General features: G+C 42.3%; 1 protein-coding gene across 1 annotated transcript in view; it reads left to right on the forward strand.

Moving 5' to 3' along the window:
* LOC115036176 (ryanodine receptor 3) overlaps positions 1-18,011 on the forward strand; it is an 87,614-nt gene that overhangs the window by 39,604 nt on the left and 29,999 nt on the right. The window contains exons 22-41 of the mRNA XM_029494314.1: positions 1,453-1,556; positions 3,631-3,714; positions 3,929-4,088; positions 4,761-4,908; positions 5,019-5,221; positions 5,485-5,659; positions 6,046-6,254; positions 6,325-6,524; positions 6,863-6,908; positions 6,994-7,154; positions 7,278-7,443; positions 8,220-8,306; positions 8,487-8,713; positions 8,898-9,705; positions 10,132-10,332; positions 11,666-11,768; positions 12,331-12,462; positions 16,356-16,629; positions 16,784-16,898; positions 17,286-17,418. Of these exons, the coding sequence (XP_029350174.1) occupies positions 1,453-1,556; positions 3,631-3,714; positions 3,929-4,088; positions 4,761-4,908; positions 5,019-5,221; positions 5,485-5,659; positions 6,046-6,254; positions 6,325-6,524; positions 6,863-6,908; positions 6,994-7,154; positions 7,278-7,443; positions 8,220-8,306; positions 8,487-8,713; positions 8,898-9,705; positions 10,132-10,332; positions 11,666-11,768; positions 12,331-12,462; positions 16,356-16,629; positions 16,784-16,898; positions 17,286-17,418 (3,736 nt within the window). The remainder of the gene's footprint in view (positions 1-1,452; positions 1,557-3,630; positions 3,715-3,928; positions 4,089-4,760; positions 4,909-5,018; positions 5,222-5,484; positions 5,660-6,045; positions 6,255-6,324; positions 6,525-6,862; positions 6,909-6,993; positions 7,155-7,277; positions 7,444-8,219; positions 8,307-8,486; positions 8,714-8,897; positions 9,706-10,131; positions 10,333-11,665; positions 11,769-12,330; positions 12,463-16,355; positions 16,630-16,783; positions 16,899-17,285; positions 17,419-18,011) is intronic.

Here is an 18,011-nt window from a genome sequence, read left to right on the forward strand (position 1 = left end):
TGTAACTGACAACGGATTCTTTAAGGACACTATCCGCTATCCAGCTGTTAGTTGCGCTGTGGTTGGTTTAGCTTAGCAGAGTGAACCATTTTGCCTGGAAGAAACCAAGATCCTCAAGGAGGATCTTGAATTTATGATGGGCCACATGTGGTGTGGAAACCTGTGAACTTAGGGGGCATTTGCAAATGGGGGATTTAGTTGTTTTTATATTTCATTTATTATTCACTCTCAAAAGAAGCTGCCAAGCCCTTTCTCTTGCTCTCAGTCTTTATGCTAAGCTAAGCTAATCATTTTCTGGATCCAGCTGCATAAACTGTACTAACAGATGGACAGTGGTTTAGATTTTCTCATCTTGGTCGACAAAGGGCTCAGCGATTACTGCCTGGTTTATTGTTTATTTGCTTAGGTATGAAGCCAAGTGACCTGTTGTGCCCAAACTTTAAAAGAACAGATAACGCAAACAAGATCAAGGAACACAGCTCTTATGTCTATAATACAAACATGTACGAGGATCCTCTCTCTATTAATAAGAGTGCCAACCTTTATCTAAGCCTTCACTTTACCACCACAACAGCTGAATCTTAAATTTAGCATGAATGTATATGTAAAGAGTTCGACCTGCTCAACACATTGAGTCTGAAGATTAAATTTTATTGTGAAGAGGTTTTCTTTGCTTCATTTGAAGGGGGTCAGAGCACAGACAATGTGTCAAATAGTTGTAAAACTTGTCAGGACACTCTGGAGTGATCTGTACATAGCTGTTTGGTATTGTGTTCAATTATAGCAACATTCACAATAAACAATAAATACAATAAAGAAATAAACAGCAGGGGGAACAAACAGAGTATTGCCTGCTATTTAGTCCTCATTGCATATAAATAACCCCCCCCCCCCTTTTTTTTTTCGGTTGTTCCACAAATATAATTCTGTAGTTGGAAAAACTGCCAGAGAAAAGAGTTCCCAATGAGTTCTTGTACTATTCACAAAAGAGCTGGCTGTTGTTCATTGGACCCACACACAGAGCTGCATATCTGTACAAAGCCCTACATGTTTTCTTGGTAAACATCCACCATTGCCATGCCGCCTCTGCTGTGCAGCATTGCCAAGGGATTATTTGGAAGTGCATCCTGGAGAGAGGCATAACACCTCTCACTTTGTATTCCAGTTGTGCACCTTTCTATCTCCTCCAAGAAAACATGCTCCCTCGTTCTCTGTCATAACATACTCACTAGAGTAGACCGTCTCATCACAGCAACCAGTAGCACCCTGTTTACCTGTTCCTTTGTTAGTTCACAGTGCCACAGTGACTTACAAGACTGTGAATTTCATATGCATATATTTAGTAAATGTTTCCACATGGTCTCCATGCATATGGAGCTACTGAAAATGCAATATTGAGAGCTACATAAGAAAGTTGAAATATTGCTTCAGTGATTTTTCTTCTTCTCACAGATAAGGGATGATAATAAGCGGCAGCATCCATGCCTGGTGGATTTCTCCAAACTGCCAGAAACAGAAAAGAACTACAATCTGCAGATGTCAACGGAAACTTTGAAGTATGTTGAGCCTTATGGATTGATTTACTCCTCGGTCCTCACTTATGTGTGTTTGAAGAGAAGAATAAAGGGAGTATTTGAAGGACTGAAATACAAAAGCGGACAGATCAATTCCAGACAAGTTGTTTTGTTGGGATTGAACTGTTTTTTATGAACATTAATGAGGAGCACAGGATCTTATACAGCGTTAGATGTGAATATAATCCCTAGGTTTTTTTCATCTTTGCTGTTGAAACTGAGCAGTACTAAACTGCTTTTTGTTGTTTTATGACTATAACAATTAAGATCTCTCTCTATCTGAAGTTACTAATAATCAGTTAATCAGCTCAGATGGAATAATGTTATGTCAATGAAGAATATGCACAGTTTTAATTTCTACTGTCTAATAGCAGCTTTCAGGCTGTGCAGCGTGGCAGCAGGTACACAGCCATAGTGTGAGCAGAGCACTTTTCTCAATAACTAGGGGAGACCAGGGACAGTGGTCACCTTCTCCAATCGGAAATAAGATAGATTCCGCATCATGCACATTCCCTGTTAGGTTGCCATTTTGCTAACAAAAAAGGAGCCACATTTGAAACTACCAGAAATACTTATCACCAAAATTTGTTTGTTTTTTATTTTTTAGGTGAAATTTATAATATAACAAATTATCTCAGTGTAATACATTTTTGATATATTGGAAAAATCGCAAAAAGTGGTATAACCGTCCATGGACTCCTCTACAGTACCATGATCAAAAAAAAAAAAAGCATTAGATACACTGTGTGCTGCAGTGACAGCAGTGCACCATGTGCCTCTCCGTGCTTGGCAGGCTTCATTTTTGACTGTGATGTTTCACCTGTAAGGGAGAACAGATTCTATAATTTCAGTGCGACAGTAAATATATTGAACATTTGTGGAACATAGAGAGTACCTGCCCTGAAATTTATCAGAGAAGTCCGTAATGGACAAGACAAGTTGTTAATGAAGTAATCATTATTGAAATATATCCTTATTATACCACATGAACATACTTATTCATTTCTTATTGGCCATTAATAATATTTAGTGAGTTCTAATTATGATGCACTATATATGATGTGGATGTCTGCCACCTTCATCTGGGAGTGTGTGTCATTCAGTACTCAGAATGGAATGATAGATTCAAATGTCTTTAAGCCAAATGCAACCTGGCATGCGGTCAGGCAGTTTCCTTACTTAAATTTCCATTTGCATTTTCATTGCTGCAACTCCAAACAATGTCCTTTCCTACTTGTCAGCACTCTGTTGCATTCAGTTCTTCTTTAACAGTCCCAGTGAGATCTATTAAGTACTTTACATAAATGCTCTTCCAATGTTATAGGAGAGGTTTGCCGTGATTAATCTTGATCTGGGCAGCATGGCGGCATAATGGTTAGGGCTGTTGCCCCACAACAAGAATGTTGCGGGTTTGGTTCCCTGACCTGGGGCCTTCCTGTATGCATGTTCTCGCTGTGTCTGCGTGGGTTTCCTCTGGGTGCTCCGGTTTCCTCCCACCGTCCAAAGACATCATATTTGGGTTAATTGGTCACTCTAAATTGTCCATAGGTCTGAGTGTGACTGTGAGTGGTTGTTTGTCTCTGTCTGTCTGTGTGTGTTGGCTCTGTGATGGACTGGCGACCTGTCCAGATTGTGCCCTGCCCAACCCAACCCCACCCAATGTGAGCTGGGATTGGCTCCAGCAACCCAGCGACCCAGAAACGGATAAATAGAAGTAGTAGAAGATGGATGAATGAATGAATCGTGATCTTCAGCAGTGGGAGACAGCTGATGATGGGTCTGAGTGAAATCAAACAAATTTTTACTCTCACTCTGTCCTCTCACAAAGTGCGAAGAAAATGTCTCAAAAGCACTTCACACATAATGTATCTCCTCTGGGTGTTCTTTAGCCTTTCTCTACTGACAGATGGGGACACGCACACCTGTCATAGCTCTGTCTGATAACTCCCAGCCACTCTATTGCTACTGTTGGATCCGCATGTGCTGTCCAAATCAAATGTGAGTTTGGGGTGGAGAATACTCCCATTTGAATCTGTGCGATTTTTCTTTCCCACAGGACACTGCTGGCATTAGGCTGTCATGTAGTTCAGGTGAATCCAAATGCAGAAGACTCCCTCAAAAAGAAAAAGCTCCCTAAAAAGTAAGCTTGCACAATCCTCTATACTTGCTGTTCAAAAATTTTGGGAACCTAATCAATGGTCATTAGACAAGATAACAAGAAAACTGTTAACATACTTCATCTGCTGCCATAAAGATCTATGTCAGGCTATAAATGTGCGTCTTTAGTCTATGTTAAAGTCATAACTTTTGGAAAATGTGATCTGTTTTTTTTTTCATGATCTTTTTTCCTGTAGCTACATGATGTCTAATGGCTATAAGCCGTCTCCCCTGGACCTGTCTGACATAAAACTCACTCCGAGTCAGGAGCTGCTGGTGGACAAACTGGCAGAGAATGCACACAATGTGTGGGCCAAAGACCGTATCAAACAGGGATGGACCTATGGCATCCAGCAGGTATGCACAGTATGTTGGGACCAAAATACTTATTTTGGTGAAGAAAAAAATTCTAAAACTTCCTTGATGTGTATTTAGGTTTAAGCTTTGCAAGCGTTTTTTCCCCATTATGTCAAGAAAATAGGGCAGAATTTTTAGTCTGTCTTCTGTCGCCAGCTTTGCTACTGTGTTTTTAATGTACTCAGCTTCTCCCTCATGGTTCATTAATTTAATGAACCAGTGTATACCAGTGCACATGCCAGCCTGGTTAAGCTTGGCATTTCCTAGCTAAGTCATTATTCACTACACAGTGAGATATTCTGCAGTAAAGGGCAACAAGCCACAGAACATATTACACAGAGCATACTGGATACAGCTTGTCCCTTTTAATCTCCTGACCTAAAACTGTATAGCCTGTGTATACGTATGCTCCTCTTGGCATAAAACTGTATATTTTGTAGTATTAATATGATACCTCCATGTTTTCAGCACTTTGAAACACAAATGAACATGATGAGCAGCAGTCACCTGATGGCAACAAATGGCCACTTTGCTTCTCAATCACAATGACTGACAGTACAGTCATCGTACTACTGCACTGGCTCCGCTGAGATGCAACTGATGAACTAAGAAGGAGTAGTTGGGGGATAAATTTGCTGCATAGTCTTCTCTTAGTGCCTCCTTTCCCTACAGGATCTGAAGAGCAAGCGTAACCCTCGCCTGGTTCCCTATGTTCTGCTCGATGAGCGCACCAAGAAGTCAAACAGAGACAGCCTGCGGGAGGCTATTCGTACCCTAATTGGCTATGGCTACAACATTGAACCCTCAGATCAGGAAGGTGGTGAGTTTGATTCATCCATTATTGGCTTCCTTATTTGTTGAATGGGATGCTGATGCTTCAGAGGCAGTAATCCACCATCTGACCTGGTGGTCATTCTTTCCACCTAACAGGACAAGTGGCTGAGCGGCTCAGCATTGATAAGATACGTTTCTTCAGAGTAGAGAGGACATACGCAGTGAAGACTGGGAAATGGTACTTTGAATTTGAGACTGTGACGGGAGGAGACATGAGAGTGGGCTGGGCCAGACCTGGATGTAAGCCAGATGTGGAACTTGGCACAGATGAGCTCGCTTTTGTCTTTGATGGATATAGGGTAAGCTGCATCCAACCTAATCCAGCCAATCTCTAAAAGTGCAATTACACTGCATTACGTTAAACAACACAGCAGTTCAAATTTCCACAGAACTCATTTTCTTCATACTATCAAACTAATTTGACGTGAAGCTGAAATAAGTGGTTACAAGGAAATGAATTGATAGTTAGACTAGAAGATTAAGATTTAATGGTGGTGCTTGGCTTTGTTGTCTATATGCTCTGCTGTATTTCTGAATATCTTCTGTATTGTTATGTACACAGGGCCATTGTCTGAACATGGGCAGCCGTTTGTTTGGGCGCTGCTGGCATGCTGGTGATGTGGTGGGCTGTATGATCAATATGGAGGACAAGTCCATGATCTTCACCCTTAATGGAGAAATCCTTATCACCACCAAGGGCTCTGAACTCTGCTTCACCGACTTTGAAACTGAGGATGGTGAGAGTATGTGTGTATATGTAAATGTGGGTATGATGCATGTGGTTACACAGCCAGTTACAGAAGCTGAAGGTCAGGGAACGTCTGACTGATTTGGTGATTGGAGAGAGAGTTGGTTGGTTGTGTGTCCTTGACCTTGTCCACTCATCTTTTAATCAGGACTTGTCATGCAGAGCAGAGTGCATTAACCTGCTGGGCATATCAGTGTAAAATAAGTGAATCCTGTAACAGCATCACCCTTATTTAACATGACACTTAGAAATTGCCTTTTTGCAAAAGCTGGGTTGATTTCTCCTCCCTCCCACTGGCTGTGTTTTTAGAGAAATGTTGTTGTCCTCTCTCTCTCGTTCCTCTTCCCTCCTTTAATCCCTCTGGCTATCCTTCAGGATTCATCCCAGTGTGCAGTCTCGGGCTGACTCAGGTGGGTCGTATGAATCTGGGGAAAGATGCTAGCACCTTCAAGTACTACACCATGTGTGGCCTTCAGGAAGGGTTTGAACCCTTCGCTGTCAACATGAACAGAGAGGTCACCATGTGGTTCAGCAAGCGTCTGCCAACTTTTGTCAATGTGCCAAAGGATCACAACCACATCGCAGTAAGTCCAAAAGCAGAAAAACAGCAGCTGTGGTGAAGTTGGATACAAAGACATTCTCGACTCTTTTCAGGTGACCAGGATTGATGGCACCATTGACAGCCCACCGTGTCTTAAAGTGACCCATAAGACATTTGGCACCCAGAACAGTAATGCGGACATGGTGTTTTGTCGTCTCAGCATGCCTGTGGAGTTCCACTCCTTTTTCAAATCCACTCCAGTTGTAGACATGAACGGCCTGCATGAAGAAGACACACTTAAAGTCAAACACAGGTGCTTATTCCTGCAAAATCACACTGCAAGTAACTCTTAGTTGGTGCTTGCATCATATTTCTACTATGACTGTTGCTCATATAACATAAAATGCTGACATAGAACACTCTCAAGTTTATTGTTTGATGTGTAATAACTTTAGGACATTGTGGACATTTTATAATGGATTTAAATTTTACTGAGCAAATCAGATCAGAAGAACAAAGCTTTTAACCTCTGTGGGTATAACATGCATAGTACATTTAAACAGTATTGTTAATTACTTATCACTTGCGGTTTCTGATTCCCATTTCAAAATCTAACTATGCTCTTAAAAGGTATCCATTGAGATCTGTGAGGCACACCGATGAAAGTAGACGTGTGGACTATAGCAGCATTACTACGGTACTGATGTGTTTTTATTGCTCAAGATCATTTAGGTTGAAAAGTATTGCTGGTTGTTGGCTAACTCTGATGTGTGTGATTGCAGTACTATCATTCAGTGAGGGTTTTCGCTGGCCAAGACCCTGCAGGTGTGTGGGTTGGATGGGTTACCCCTGACTATCATTACTATAGCAACAACTTCAACATTGGCAAGAACAGAACAGTGACTGTAACCCTGGGTGATGAGCGAGGGCGGGTCCACGAGAGGTGAAACCTTTTAAACGCCTTTCTCCTTTTGTTGGAATGAAATTCTCTCTCTGCTTGCCTTATGTCTGCTCAACTCTAATGTATGAGAAGATGCAATGTATGACTCGTATTCTACTCTGGCAGTGTAAAGAGGAGCAACTGCTACATGGTGTGGGGCGGCGATGTGACTAATGCTGCTCACACCTCCAGTCGCAGCAACGTGGACTTAGAGATTGGCTGTCTGATAGACCTGGCCACCGGCCTGGTGACATTCACAGTCAATGGCAAAGAGATATCCACATCCTACCAGGTAATTAACCGACGCATTATGCTCTGCAAAGTAAAGGGCAAAATCTGACTTTTCTCTCTGACTGTGTCCAAATATGAATTTGTAAATATGAATTTACAAAGCATTTAAGTCCATATTTCTGTGAATAGCCATAAAACTCTTTTTTTTTTTTCATATTCAAATTTTAGACCGTGTGCTTGCATATGTGGCTTTACCTTTAAGATCGCTCGTAATTTTGACACTTAACTTCTTTTGTACCATCTGCCATCTGTTCATTGACCATTAACTCCTATTCACTGTCTACCTGTCTAACAGACTGCCCACTCCATTTTCTGTCAGTCCACCTGCAGGGTATTTCGTTGACTTTGAGGAAGTCGTCTTCTGTCTTAGAATATTTTCCAAAGGGTGCAGTGATGTCTATGTTGTTGATTTTCAGACTTGGTGCTTACTTGTTCAGATCTACTCTGAACTAAATTTTAAAGAACCTTTTAGAAGGAATAATCTTCTTATGATTTCCCTCAATGAAATTCTGAGTCTTCAGTCTCCAGTGCTAAGTCATCTTGCCTTGAAAAATCATACAGACACACACATACACTCTCTCTCTCTTTCACTTTTTCTCTTGCTCTCTCACACTCTATCACTTTCTCTCACTCTCTCTCTCTCACACACACACTCTTAAGTAAGTAAGATGCACCATTAAGCTGCTTTCCACAAGTCATGCTCTCTCGCTCCTGCTCAAGCTTTTGGCATGTGCTTTGAATCTTTTATTAACTTCCAGCTGTGTTTTTCTGCTCCAGGTGGAACCCAACACCAAACTCTTTCCTGCAGTATTTGTGCGTCCTACGAGCCCAAACCTCTTTCAGTTTGAGCTGTCTAAAATAAAGGTAGATTCCCTTAACTATTACAAAAGCCTTGGTGCCTTTGGCATTGTGACAAAAACAATACCTTTTATATAGTTTAAAGTACACAGTCCAGATTAGGAAGCAGTGTGTTTTATTAAAAGTGTGTGAATGTCGTGGTGTTGACTGAGTATGCAGAGTAATTACTCCATGTTTGTTTGCCAGAATGCAATGCCACTTTCTTCAGCCATCTTTAAGAGTGAACATAAGAACCCGGTGCCGCAGTGTCCGCCCCGTTTAGACGTCCAGACCATCAACGCAGTTCTATGGAGCCGCATGCCCAACACCTTTCTGAAGGTGGAGACAGCCAGGGTCAATGACAGACAGGGCTGGATGGTCCAGTGTGTGGAGCCCCTGCAGATGTTGGCTGTCCACATACCCGAAGAAAGCAGGTACAAACAAGAACACACATATAGCTGAAACTATTTGTCCATTAGTTGAGCCACAGAAAAGCCCAATTTTGATGTCTTGAAGTAGTTTTTTTTTTTCCAACTTTGCATCATTGTAAAGTGAATATTTGATGTTGGACTCCTGTCTGATATTAAAATGGTTAAAGTTCTTTCTTTCCCTCCAAAGATGTGTTGACATCATGGAGCTGTCTGAACAGGAGGATATGAGGATGTTCCACTACCACACCCTGAAGCTCTACTGTGCCCTCTGTGCTCTGGGCAACACCCGTGTGGCTCATGCGCTTTGTAGCCACCTAGATCAATCCCAGCTCTTGTACACCATCGACAATCAGTACCTATCAGGGATGCTACGTGAGGGCTTCTATAATGTCCTGATCAGCATCCACCTGGAGACTGCCAAAGAGGCACGACTCATGATGAAAGATGAGTTCATCCTCCCTGTCACAGCCGAGACGCGCTCCATCCGTCTCTTTTCAGATGCCTCTAAAAAGCACCTCCCGCCAGGAGTGGGGCTCAGCACCTCCCTCAAACCACGCCTCAACTTTGCCCCACTCTGTTTCATCAGCAACAAAAAGGAGCATCATTTGTATAGTCCCCAAATTCCGCTGGATGCACTGAAGGAAAAAGCGATTTCAATGTTGACTGAAGCCGTTCAAGGTGGAGGCCACCACATCCGTGATCCCGTGGGAGGAGGCGTGGAGTATCAGTTTGTGCCAATCCTGAAGCTTATTAGCACTTTGCTGACCATGGGTGTGTTAGGGAGCGAGGATGTTCATAAGATCCTGCTGCTTATCGACCCAAATGTGTTCAGAGAGACACATGAGGAGGGGGCCACGGGTGCCACAGACAAAGAGGGACTCACATGCACAGAGGAGAAGGCGGTGGAAGCTGGAGAAGCTGAGGCAGCCAAAGAGGCTAAGCAGCCAATCAAAGGACTGTTGGAGAAGAGGCTGCCTGAGCCTGTCAAACTGCAGGTAATAACAATTATACATAAACAAATACAGCACTACTTTAAATGTGTTAAACCTTAATATGAACCACTGAAGGTAAATCACAAGCGCATGTAAAAATCAATGGACATCTTCATCTACAAGTGCCAATTCACTCGTGAAGAACTAACACAGCTGTTCTCTCAATAACATGCTCCATAACTGCTCTGCTGTAATAGACCCATTTAGAAGCCAGTCACACATGTAACTGCTCCATCTTTGTGTTGAACAAATGATCTCTCGGGTAACAATGTCTCTTTGATTAATGAGGTAATGTGAAGCCATAAGACTGTTTGCATGTATCACAAACAGTCTTGCTTGTAACAGCCGCAGCAAGGTGTGCAACACTGATGCAACGGCATTTGGCACTGTGTGTCTGGCTCCTCCCCCTCCCCTTTGTCTGTTCCCCAGATGTGCGAGCTGCTTCACTATTTCTGCGACTGTGAGCTGAAGCACCGCGTCGAGGCCATTGTGTCGTTTTCTGACAGCTTTGTCTCGAAGCTGCAGTACAACCAGAAGTTCCGCTACAATGAGTTGATGCTGGCCCTCAACATGTCAGCCGCCGTAACGGCGAAGAAAACCAAAGAATTCAGATCACCTCCTCAAGAGCAGGTGAGGTGACAGTTGCCACAGCTATAAAAGCATGTAACGTCTACCCCACAGGTGCTAATTGGAAATGTAAGGAAGTTAGGAAGATGCCAATAAAGTCGGGTCCGAAGCTTTGCCTTCTGGCTCAGCTTCCTTTTTGTGACAACTGTGCGGTACAGTTCATTCACTCGTGAACAAGACCCCCAGATACTTGAGCTCCTTTACTTGGGGCAAGCACTCATTCCCCACCTGGATTAGGCAATTGATGGGTTTCCTATGAACCCAGGCCTCAAATTTAGAGGTGCTGATCCTCATTCAGTCAATAAAACTTCAATGCATTTCCAAATCTGCTTAGTAAAAGACAGCTGTTTGTTTTTTCATGAGAATAGACCAGTGGTATTTAATGCATACAGTATGTGGTTGGTACACATGGGGGGCTCCTGTAAATGAAATCAGTGCGCTGTGGTTTGAGCCACTCATCTGTTCTGAGCCGACAACACTGCACAAATAAGTGTCATGGCATACTCTGCCTCTTTCACACTGTCATGAAATCAGTTTCATTTATAAGTAATAAGAAGGTGTCTGCTACTTCAGACTGGGTGGGGGGTAAGATAACATAACTCTTTACCTACCTGCTGTTCCATTTTGACTTCATTAACACCTTTGCCGACAAAGCTGCACTGCTGTTTCTGTGCTGCTGAAACTCTCAAACCTGACATCAAGGTGCATGTTTAAATGTGAAAATCAGCATCATCTGGAACTGATGAATTTTACAGTACGCATAAATCCAAAGTAACTAAGCGCAAAGAAAGCCTCACAGGCTCACTGCTTCAAATGACGCATGTAACTAGATAATGCATCACATCATTCTTGTAATTTTCCACATTCATGAATAATTTCTTTCCCTATCCTTTGTAATCCTTAGATTACATTAGATTTTTCTTTGTTGAATTCCCTAATTTTGCCTCATGAATTAGGGCTGGCACTCGCTCCAAATTTTGCTGAATTGCCTCAACTACTTTGTGTGTGAGTGTGTGCATGTGTGTTGATTGAAGAACGCTCAGGGGCAAATTCATCGTTCTTGTTTGTGCTGTCATTGCTCCAGTGAGAGTGCACATTTAAGTGCACACACAGACACACGCACACACATAAAAGTGCATTATCCCTTTAAGGTCACAGCTGATAGAGTTCTGCACTTCATAGCTACTTTAATGATGTGTCCTTCAGTCTGTGACTGCTGAGGGAGAATCTGCTGCTTGTGTTGTATGCTGTTCATTTTTTGCATACGACAATGAGACCATGTCATCTTCAGATTGATGTCTATACAGTTGTCTGACTTCACTTGGTCTTCATTTAGATCAACATGCTGCTGACGTTCAGCATGGGCGAGGATTGTCCCTGTCCGACTGACATCCAAGAGGAACTTTATGATTTTCACAACCAGCTGCAGCTCCACTGTGGTAAGATGCTGATCTTGCAAAAAATGTGATGAGCAGCCTTGTTGATTATCTTTATCATGAAACATGCATGAATGTATTCAGTATGATACATTATTCTTATAGTGCTCCAAATGATTGTAGGATTTGGATTACATGCAGAGAGAAATGGAAGATACTTCAGCATTTTTTCACCCTTTGCTTAAGCTGCAGTTGTCAACATCAGCTGAATTTTACCAGTTCTTGCACTCAGAAATGCTTTTTTCTCCTCTGTCTCCTGGCAGAGAAGTTATAGTTCAGTGCCTCACAATGTTTTGATGAATAATTGAACTGCCCAACTCTCTGTGGCATGAGCAATCTAATGGCAGTTTCAACTGTGCTTCATAGCATTGACCTGTTAAGGCACCTTCCACACTAAGATCGATAGAAAAAAGCTTGAAATGACAACACAATCGTTGATTCAGTAAATCCTGTACAATGCATCATACACATGACATGACTAACCACACAAGAAGCCAAGCTTTGCAGTGATATTGCCTTAATATACTCCACCTATCCAGAGTGTCTGTCTGTTCATGTTGAGCAGGAATCCCAATGGAGGAAGATGAAGATGAGCAAGATACATCCATTAAAGGTCGCCTCCTAATGTTGGTGAACAAGATCAAGAGCCAGTCTCACAAAGCAGAGGAGCCCACAGAGAAGGAACAGGCTGCACCATGTGAGCAAATCACTGTCTTTATCAAAATACTTAAATTAATAATAATTAATTTGATGCCCCGTGTCTCATTTCTCCTGAACCTGGGTAATAAAGAAATGTGTGAACAACTCACATTCCATAATATTTTAGTCAGACAGCATCAAATCGGTCATCGGCCTGTGACCAGGATAAAACACAGAAACAACAGCAAGACCAAACTCTTTGGCAACAGCTAATGCTCTTGTCATAAGCTTTCACTTCATAACCTGAATTGGCAGAACAACGTGACCTTGAGCAAGACATTGAATTTGTTGTGTTCTGTTTCCTCGTCTGCTTTTACAGCAATTGTTTCCTTCTTTTGAAAGAACAGGCTCTGAACTTGCACTATCCATTTAAAATCAAGTCCATTCTGCTTGTTTACTGTCTCTTTCACTTCACTTCGTGTGAGCCTCTGTTCCTCACTTAAAGGAAGCGGAGAATAGCACCCCCGGTCTTGCTTCAATCTGTCTGCCACTGTCATGTGGACTGGGTCTAAGCGCAGCAGTCATTTCCCTTTCAATTTCTTTTCAATTCCGTTATGGTAATGTGGAGCCGGGTGGAGAAGAGGCTGCAGAGTGAAGATCTTCTGTCAGATGCTCAGGGAGGTGAGAGAGGAGAGATGAGAGATGACTGGGAAAAAACATGGGTGATAAAACCAAATTCTTCACCTGATTAAGTCCATAGACATGTATCTACATGCACAATGCAACTACACAATTATGTGCTTGCACACACAGGAACAAAACCCATTTCAGTCCCAGTGCAGAATAAGTTATGAGGTGTGAATCCAGAACAAGTTTTCTATAATTTTCTATCTCACGTACCGCTCTATCAGGGAGTGAAAATCCAGTTATTGATTGCAAATTATTCCTGAACTGACTGAAAAAAAAATATACTGTACCTTCTTCTGTTGGCTTTTGAAGCAGAAAGCAGTGTTATTTAAATTTCCAACTTGTTGAGTTTTAATCAGTAGTTTGTGTCTCTTTTTATCCCCTTACATATGACCATTCACTGTTGAAGCGATGAAACCTTACTGAGAAATCTTGCTGCTGCTGTTTCTGCCATCACCATCTATTCTTGAAAACACGGCTGGAAACTGTTGGAGAAGGATAAATTGGGACTGAAATATGTGTTGCAGGCTCGTGGCGCTGAAATGTGGTATCTCCACTGGGATTGTACGTGACCCTGACGTGGAGCATATAAGACTTCAGCACTGCTCTTGGAGGCACAAGGCGGGATGGAAATGAAGGAGTGTTTTGTTTTATCCTTAAGAATGCTTTGGGTGGTGCCGTTGGTTGTCTCTGCAGGATGCTGCGCAGGGGCTGACTGATCAGATGGCTGGTTTCTGGTGACAGCTGCAGTTCACAAGTATCACTTCCACTTCTGTCACGATGAAGGTGTCTGGAAGTGAGGGAAGGGAAGGGAAGAGTAGAATTTCACAGGCAAATTCTTTGATCTAGCAAAATGAATTCTTGAATGTTTATCTTACTGAATACTTACTATACACAATATTTAGCGTTATGCTTGTATTTGACAAGAGGCAGGAAACAAAGAGACAAAGTTCCCATCCGTGAGAATAAAACTATGAACGTTGCAGTTATGCAGTATGAACGTTAAGAATAAGCTCACTGGGCCCCCAAATGTGGCACCTAATGTGGCTGATACTGTGTTTGGAATTGGCCATATCTTCTTTTCCAGGTGCACTGTATCAGCCATGTGTATGACAACCAAAATCAAATCTTGTATAAAAAGAGGATCTGCCAGTTACCAGCAGGGTGGCAAGAGCATAGATGGCATTATACATTCTGAGCTGCCCTCCTGTCACATCATTTTGGCCCATGAGACCCTGAAGATACAGAAGGCACCATCGTCTCTGTCATTATTTCAAGGGGATGAAAGGGTTGCAGCAGTCATTTTCCTCAGCTAATGAGTGGTTTATCCACCAGAAGCATTTAATGCTCAGACACGATGACCCGCCTTGAAGAAGTCTGTGCATGTTTGTGTGAGACGGAGATGGGTGGTTGTGGATGAAACAAACCCCTGGTGTCTTTCACTGTAACTAACTCTAGACAGGTCAGATTTGTTTGTTTTGGATGTAAGGCGGTTGCGGATGAGTTCAAGAGCAAAACAGGAGCTGTGTGTTTGGCAGGCTGACAGGAAACGAGCCAGGTGTTGTGAAGCACGTTGGCTGTGGAGAAGAAATGGTGCCTCTTATTTTGGAGCAAGCTGGTGCGTCTGCCTTTTCTCTAACCTCCATGTGACGCTCAGTGGCAGGATCGATTACCGTTGACAGTGACATTCTGCTTGCTCCCCACCCATCATGCAAAACGCATACACACACACAGGCACCCAAACAATGATTGACAACCTGGTGTCATATTGTCTTAGGAAAATCCAAAAGATCCCATCAGCCAAACTGACTTTGGGGCCCTAAAATCAATTGTGTGTAAATTGCTCCATCTTTTATGGTTCGGAGTTTTTTAATTGCTGTGTTTTGGTCCTTTGTGTATACATACCCCATGAGCAGACGCCAATATGCTCGCACACCCTATTGATTTAGCTTTAATGAAGCCTTAAGGGTAACCTGCATACAAGCTGTCCAAACAAATGCCTCCAATTAGCTGGAGAAGGAGAATATTCTACAGTACTGAAGTATGAATACATCGTCCCCTCCCTTTTTCTTTGTGTGTAACAGGGCTTTCCGCTCTAGTGAAAATATCATGAATGAGCTCGCACACTGTGTTTTCTTTTCCACCAAATAGAAGAAAATAACTTTCAACACTGCTGAAACACAGGCGATTACCTCTCCCTAAGAAGTAGAGCTACAGTCCCATTTACTTGACTGAACCACGTGAATCACTTTGAATGCATTTTCATTTTCTGCTTTTGATCTGTGATCAGGGTCTTAATTGCATCACTGGGTCTGTTCAGGGAAATAGACATTGTATGGTGTCATCCTTTTTTGTGTCATGCACCCAAGCACAAGTTGTGTGAAAATGGAACCACTGACTCAAGGAGGCGCTTTTAAAATAAGTCTAACGCAGCTTTTTGTCTGGCTGCGAATGATAATGTTTGTGTATGTGTGAGAAGATGAAGTGCATTAAAGAGGATTGCTTGGCCTTGCTGTGACTGTAGATGATGAAAGGAAAGTTTCAGTGATACACAGTGAGGATTACAAGACAATGCAATGAGAATTTACTGGCAGAGCAAGAATTACTCTGTCATTTGGAAAATAAATCTTATCTTATTGTTTAAAATTAGACAAGCCTTCATTATGTCAACCAATTCCCTACATGATGAGTAATCCTATATCTACACACAGCTGCACTCTCTTCATTTTAATCTGCATGATAAATTTGGGGGAATAATGTAGTTTTGATGATCTCTGAAAGCAGCAGAGTGTAGGAGGACATTTTAAGATAATATTAATGTGACAAACACAATCCAAGGCTAAAAATAACATACCCAAAATAAGAAGGTGATTGTTCCTCAACCCTTTGATTACATTCATAACTCTGGTCTGGCCAGATTAGTGTACTGAATCAAAGTTGCAGAGGCAGAGATTTTTTTCTGGAACGACAAGGCCTGTAGACGTACTCTTTGTGTGGAGCCATAGCCGTAAGCCTGAATTAATTATGTGCAAAGGTTTTACACAATGTAAAATTTGTCAAAGCTGTACAAAGACAAAGAGTACAGGGTAATGAAAACACACCTATAGTACTAGTCAAACGTTTGGACACAATTTCCTGTGCATTTTAATGGGAAAGTGACCAAAAATGTTAAACAAAGGTGTGATTTTGTTCACCGTGTTCTGTTCTTATAAATATAACAATGAACAGTTTTGATAGGATGCACGATGATGCCCTTCCTTTCAGCCAATCTGAAGGAGCTGATCTCTCAGACGATGGTGAGCTGGGCCCAAGAGTGCCACATCCAGGACCCAGAGCTGGTCCGGAAGATGTTCAGTCTGCTGAGGAGGCAGTACGACAGCATCGGGGAGCTGCTGCGGGCCATGAGGAAGACCTACACCATCAGTGCTTCCTCAGTGCAGGACACCATCAACCTCCTGGCCTCCCTGGGTCAGATTAGATCTCTGCTATCTGTCCGCATGGGGAAAGAAGAGGAGAAGCTCATGATTGACGGACTTGGGTAGGCCGCTACACTCAGGACCAACTGGTGGTTTGAAAAAAATTGAAGAAATGCATATGTATTTATTTCTTTATCCCTCCCATTAGTGCTAATCCAACTGGTCATGTTTACAATGAGCATTTGATATTTCTGTTTCTGTCTTATTTCCCTCTAGCAACATCATGAACAACAAGGTTTTCTACCAGCATCCAAACCTAATGAGAATACTGGGCATGCACGAGACTGTCATGGAGGTCATGGTCAATGTGCTCGGAGGAGACAAATCCCAGGTTTAACAACATCTATCTTTATATTAATTCTCTGTTTCTTGAGGCACCTGCACTGCTAATATTGCCTGCAAAAAGAAAGTTGTGCTCACTGAGTGAATGCGCATTAGTGAAGATGGTCTGGGAGAGAGGGCAGACAGGGCAGAATGTGGCTCATTGGCAGCTTGTGAAGATGTCAGGTCTTTTACACATTAATTAGGAACAAAGGCGGGGAAATTAATAGAGGCAAGCCTGGAGAAAGTCATTACAGAAAGCTCACTTAGTCTACCTGTTATGAAATAACAATTTATTCGCAATTTGTTGACCAGAAAATGACTACAATTCTTTTCTTTTAAAATTTTGCCACATCAGATGTTTGACCCTACTTAGTGTGTGTGTGCCACCCTACAGGAAATCGCCTTCCCCAAGATGGTGGCCAGCTGTTGTCGCTTCCTGTGCTACTTCTGTCGGATCAGCCGTCAGAACCAGAAAGCCATGTTTGATCACCTCAGTTACCTGCTTGAGAACAGCAGCGTGGGTCTAGGTGAGTACATGTCTCTGAGTCCTGGTGTCAGTCATACAACTCTTCAATTGTTTTGGACATGTGCTTGAAAAATCAGGATGCCATATTGTCATTGCCTTTCTCTATGAACTGTAAAAGCTTTACAAAAGCTTGTATGACCCCCTTCAGTAGGTGTGAGAGACAAACTCTTGTTTTAGCATTCTTGTTAAAAAAGTCTACACTTTTGCAATCATAGGACCGGTGCACCTCTGAGTGCACACATTAGGTGCACACAGCATGTTAGTGATCAGCAAAGAACACAACTCATCTTTCTCTCAGTTAGAGGATGACTCAGTGAGCACCCCGCAGATGCGAGCGACTCTGTCCCTTGGAAGCACAAACACATTCACCCAATTATAAAGGAATACAGACACAATTCCCATATTGCTCGTTAAGCAGGTGAAGTCATGTGACAGAATGAACTAAAATAAATCTAATAAAATCTTTGTCAAAAAAGCTGACAAGTTATGCACATCAAAGGTAATGTGTTGGTAAGCACAGTGTTTGTGATATTTGGAAGGAGTCAAAATAGCCCCCCCTGCTGTTTGTAAAGCATTTTGATGCGAGGGACGCAG

This window comes from Echeneis naucrates, chromosome 22 (genome assembly GCF_900963305.1).
Source record: "Echeneis naucrates chromosome 22, fEcheNa1.1, whole genome shotgun sequence".
NCBI lineage: Eukaryota > Metazoa > Chordata > Actinopteri > Carangiformes > Echeneidae > Echeneis > Echeneis naucrates.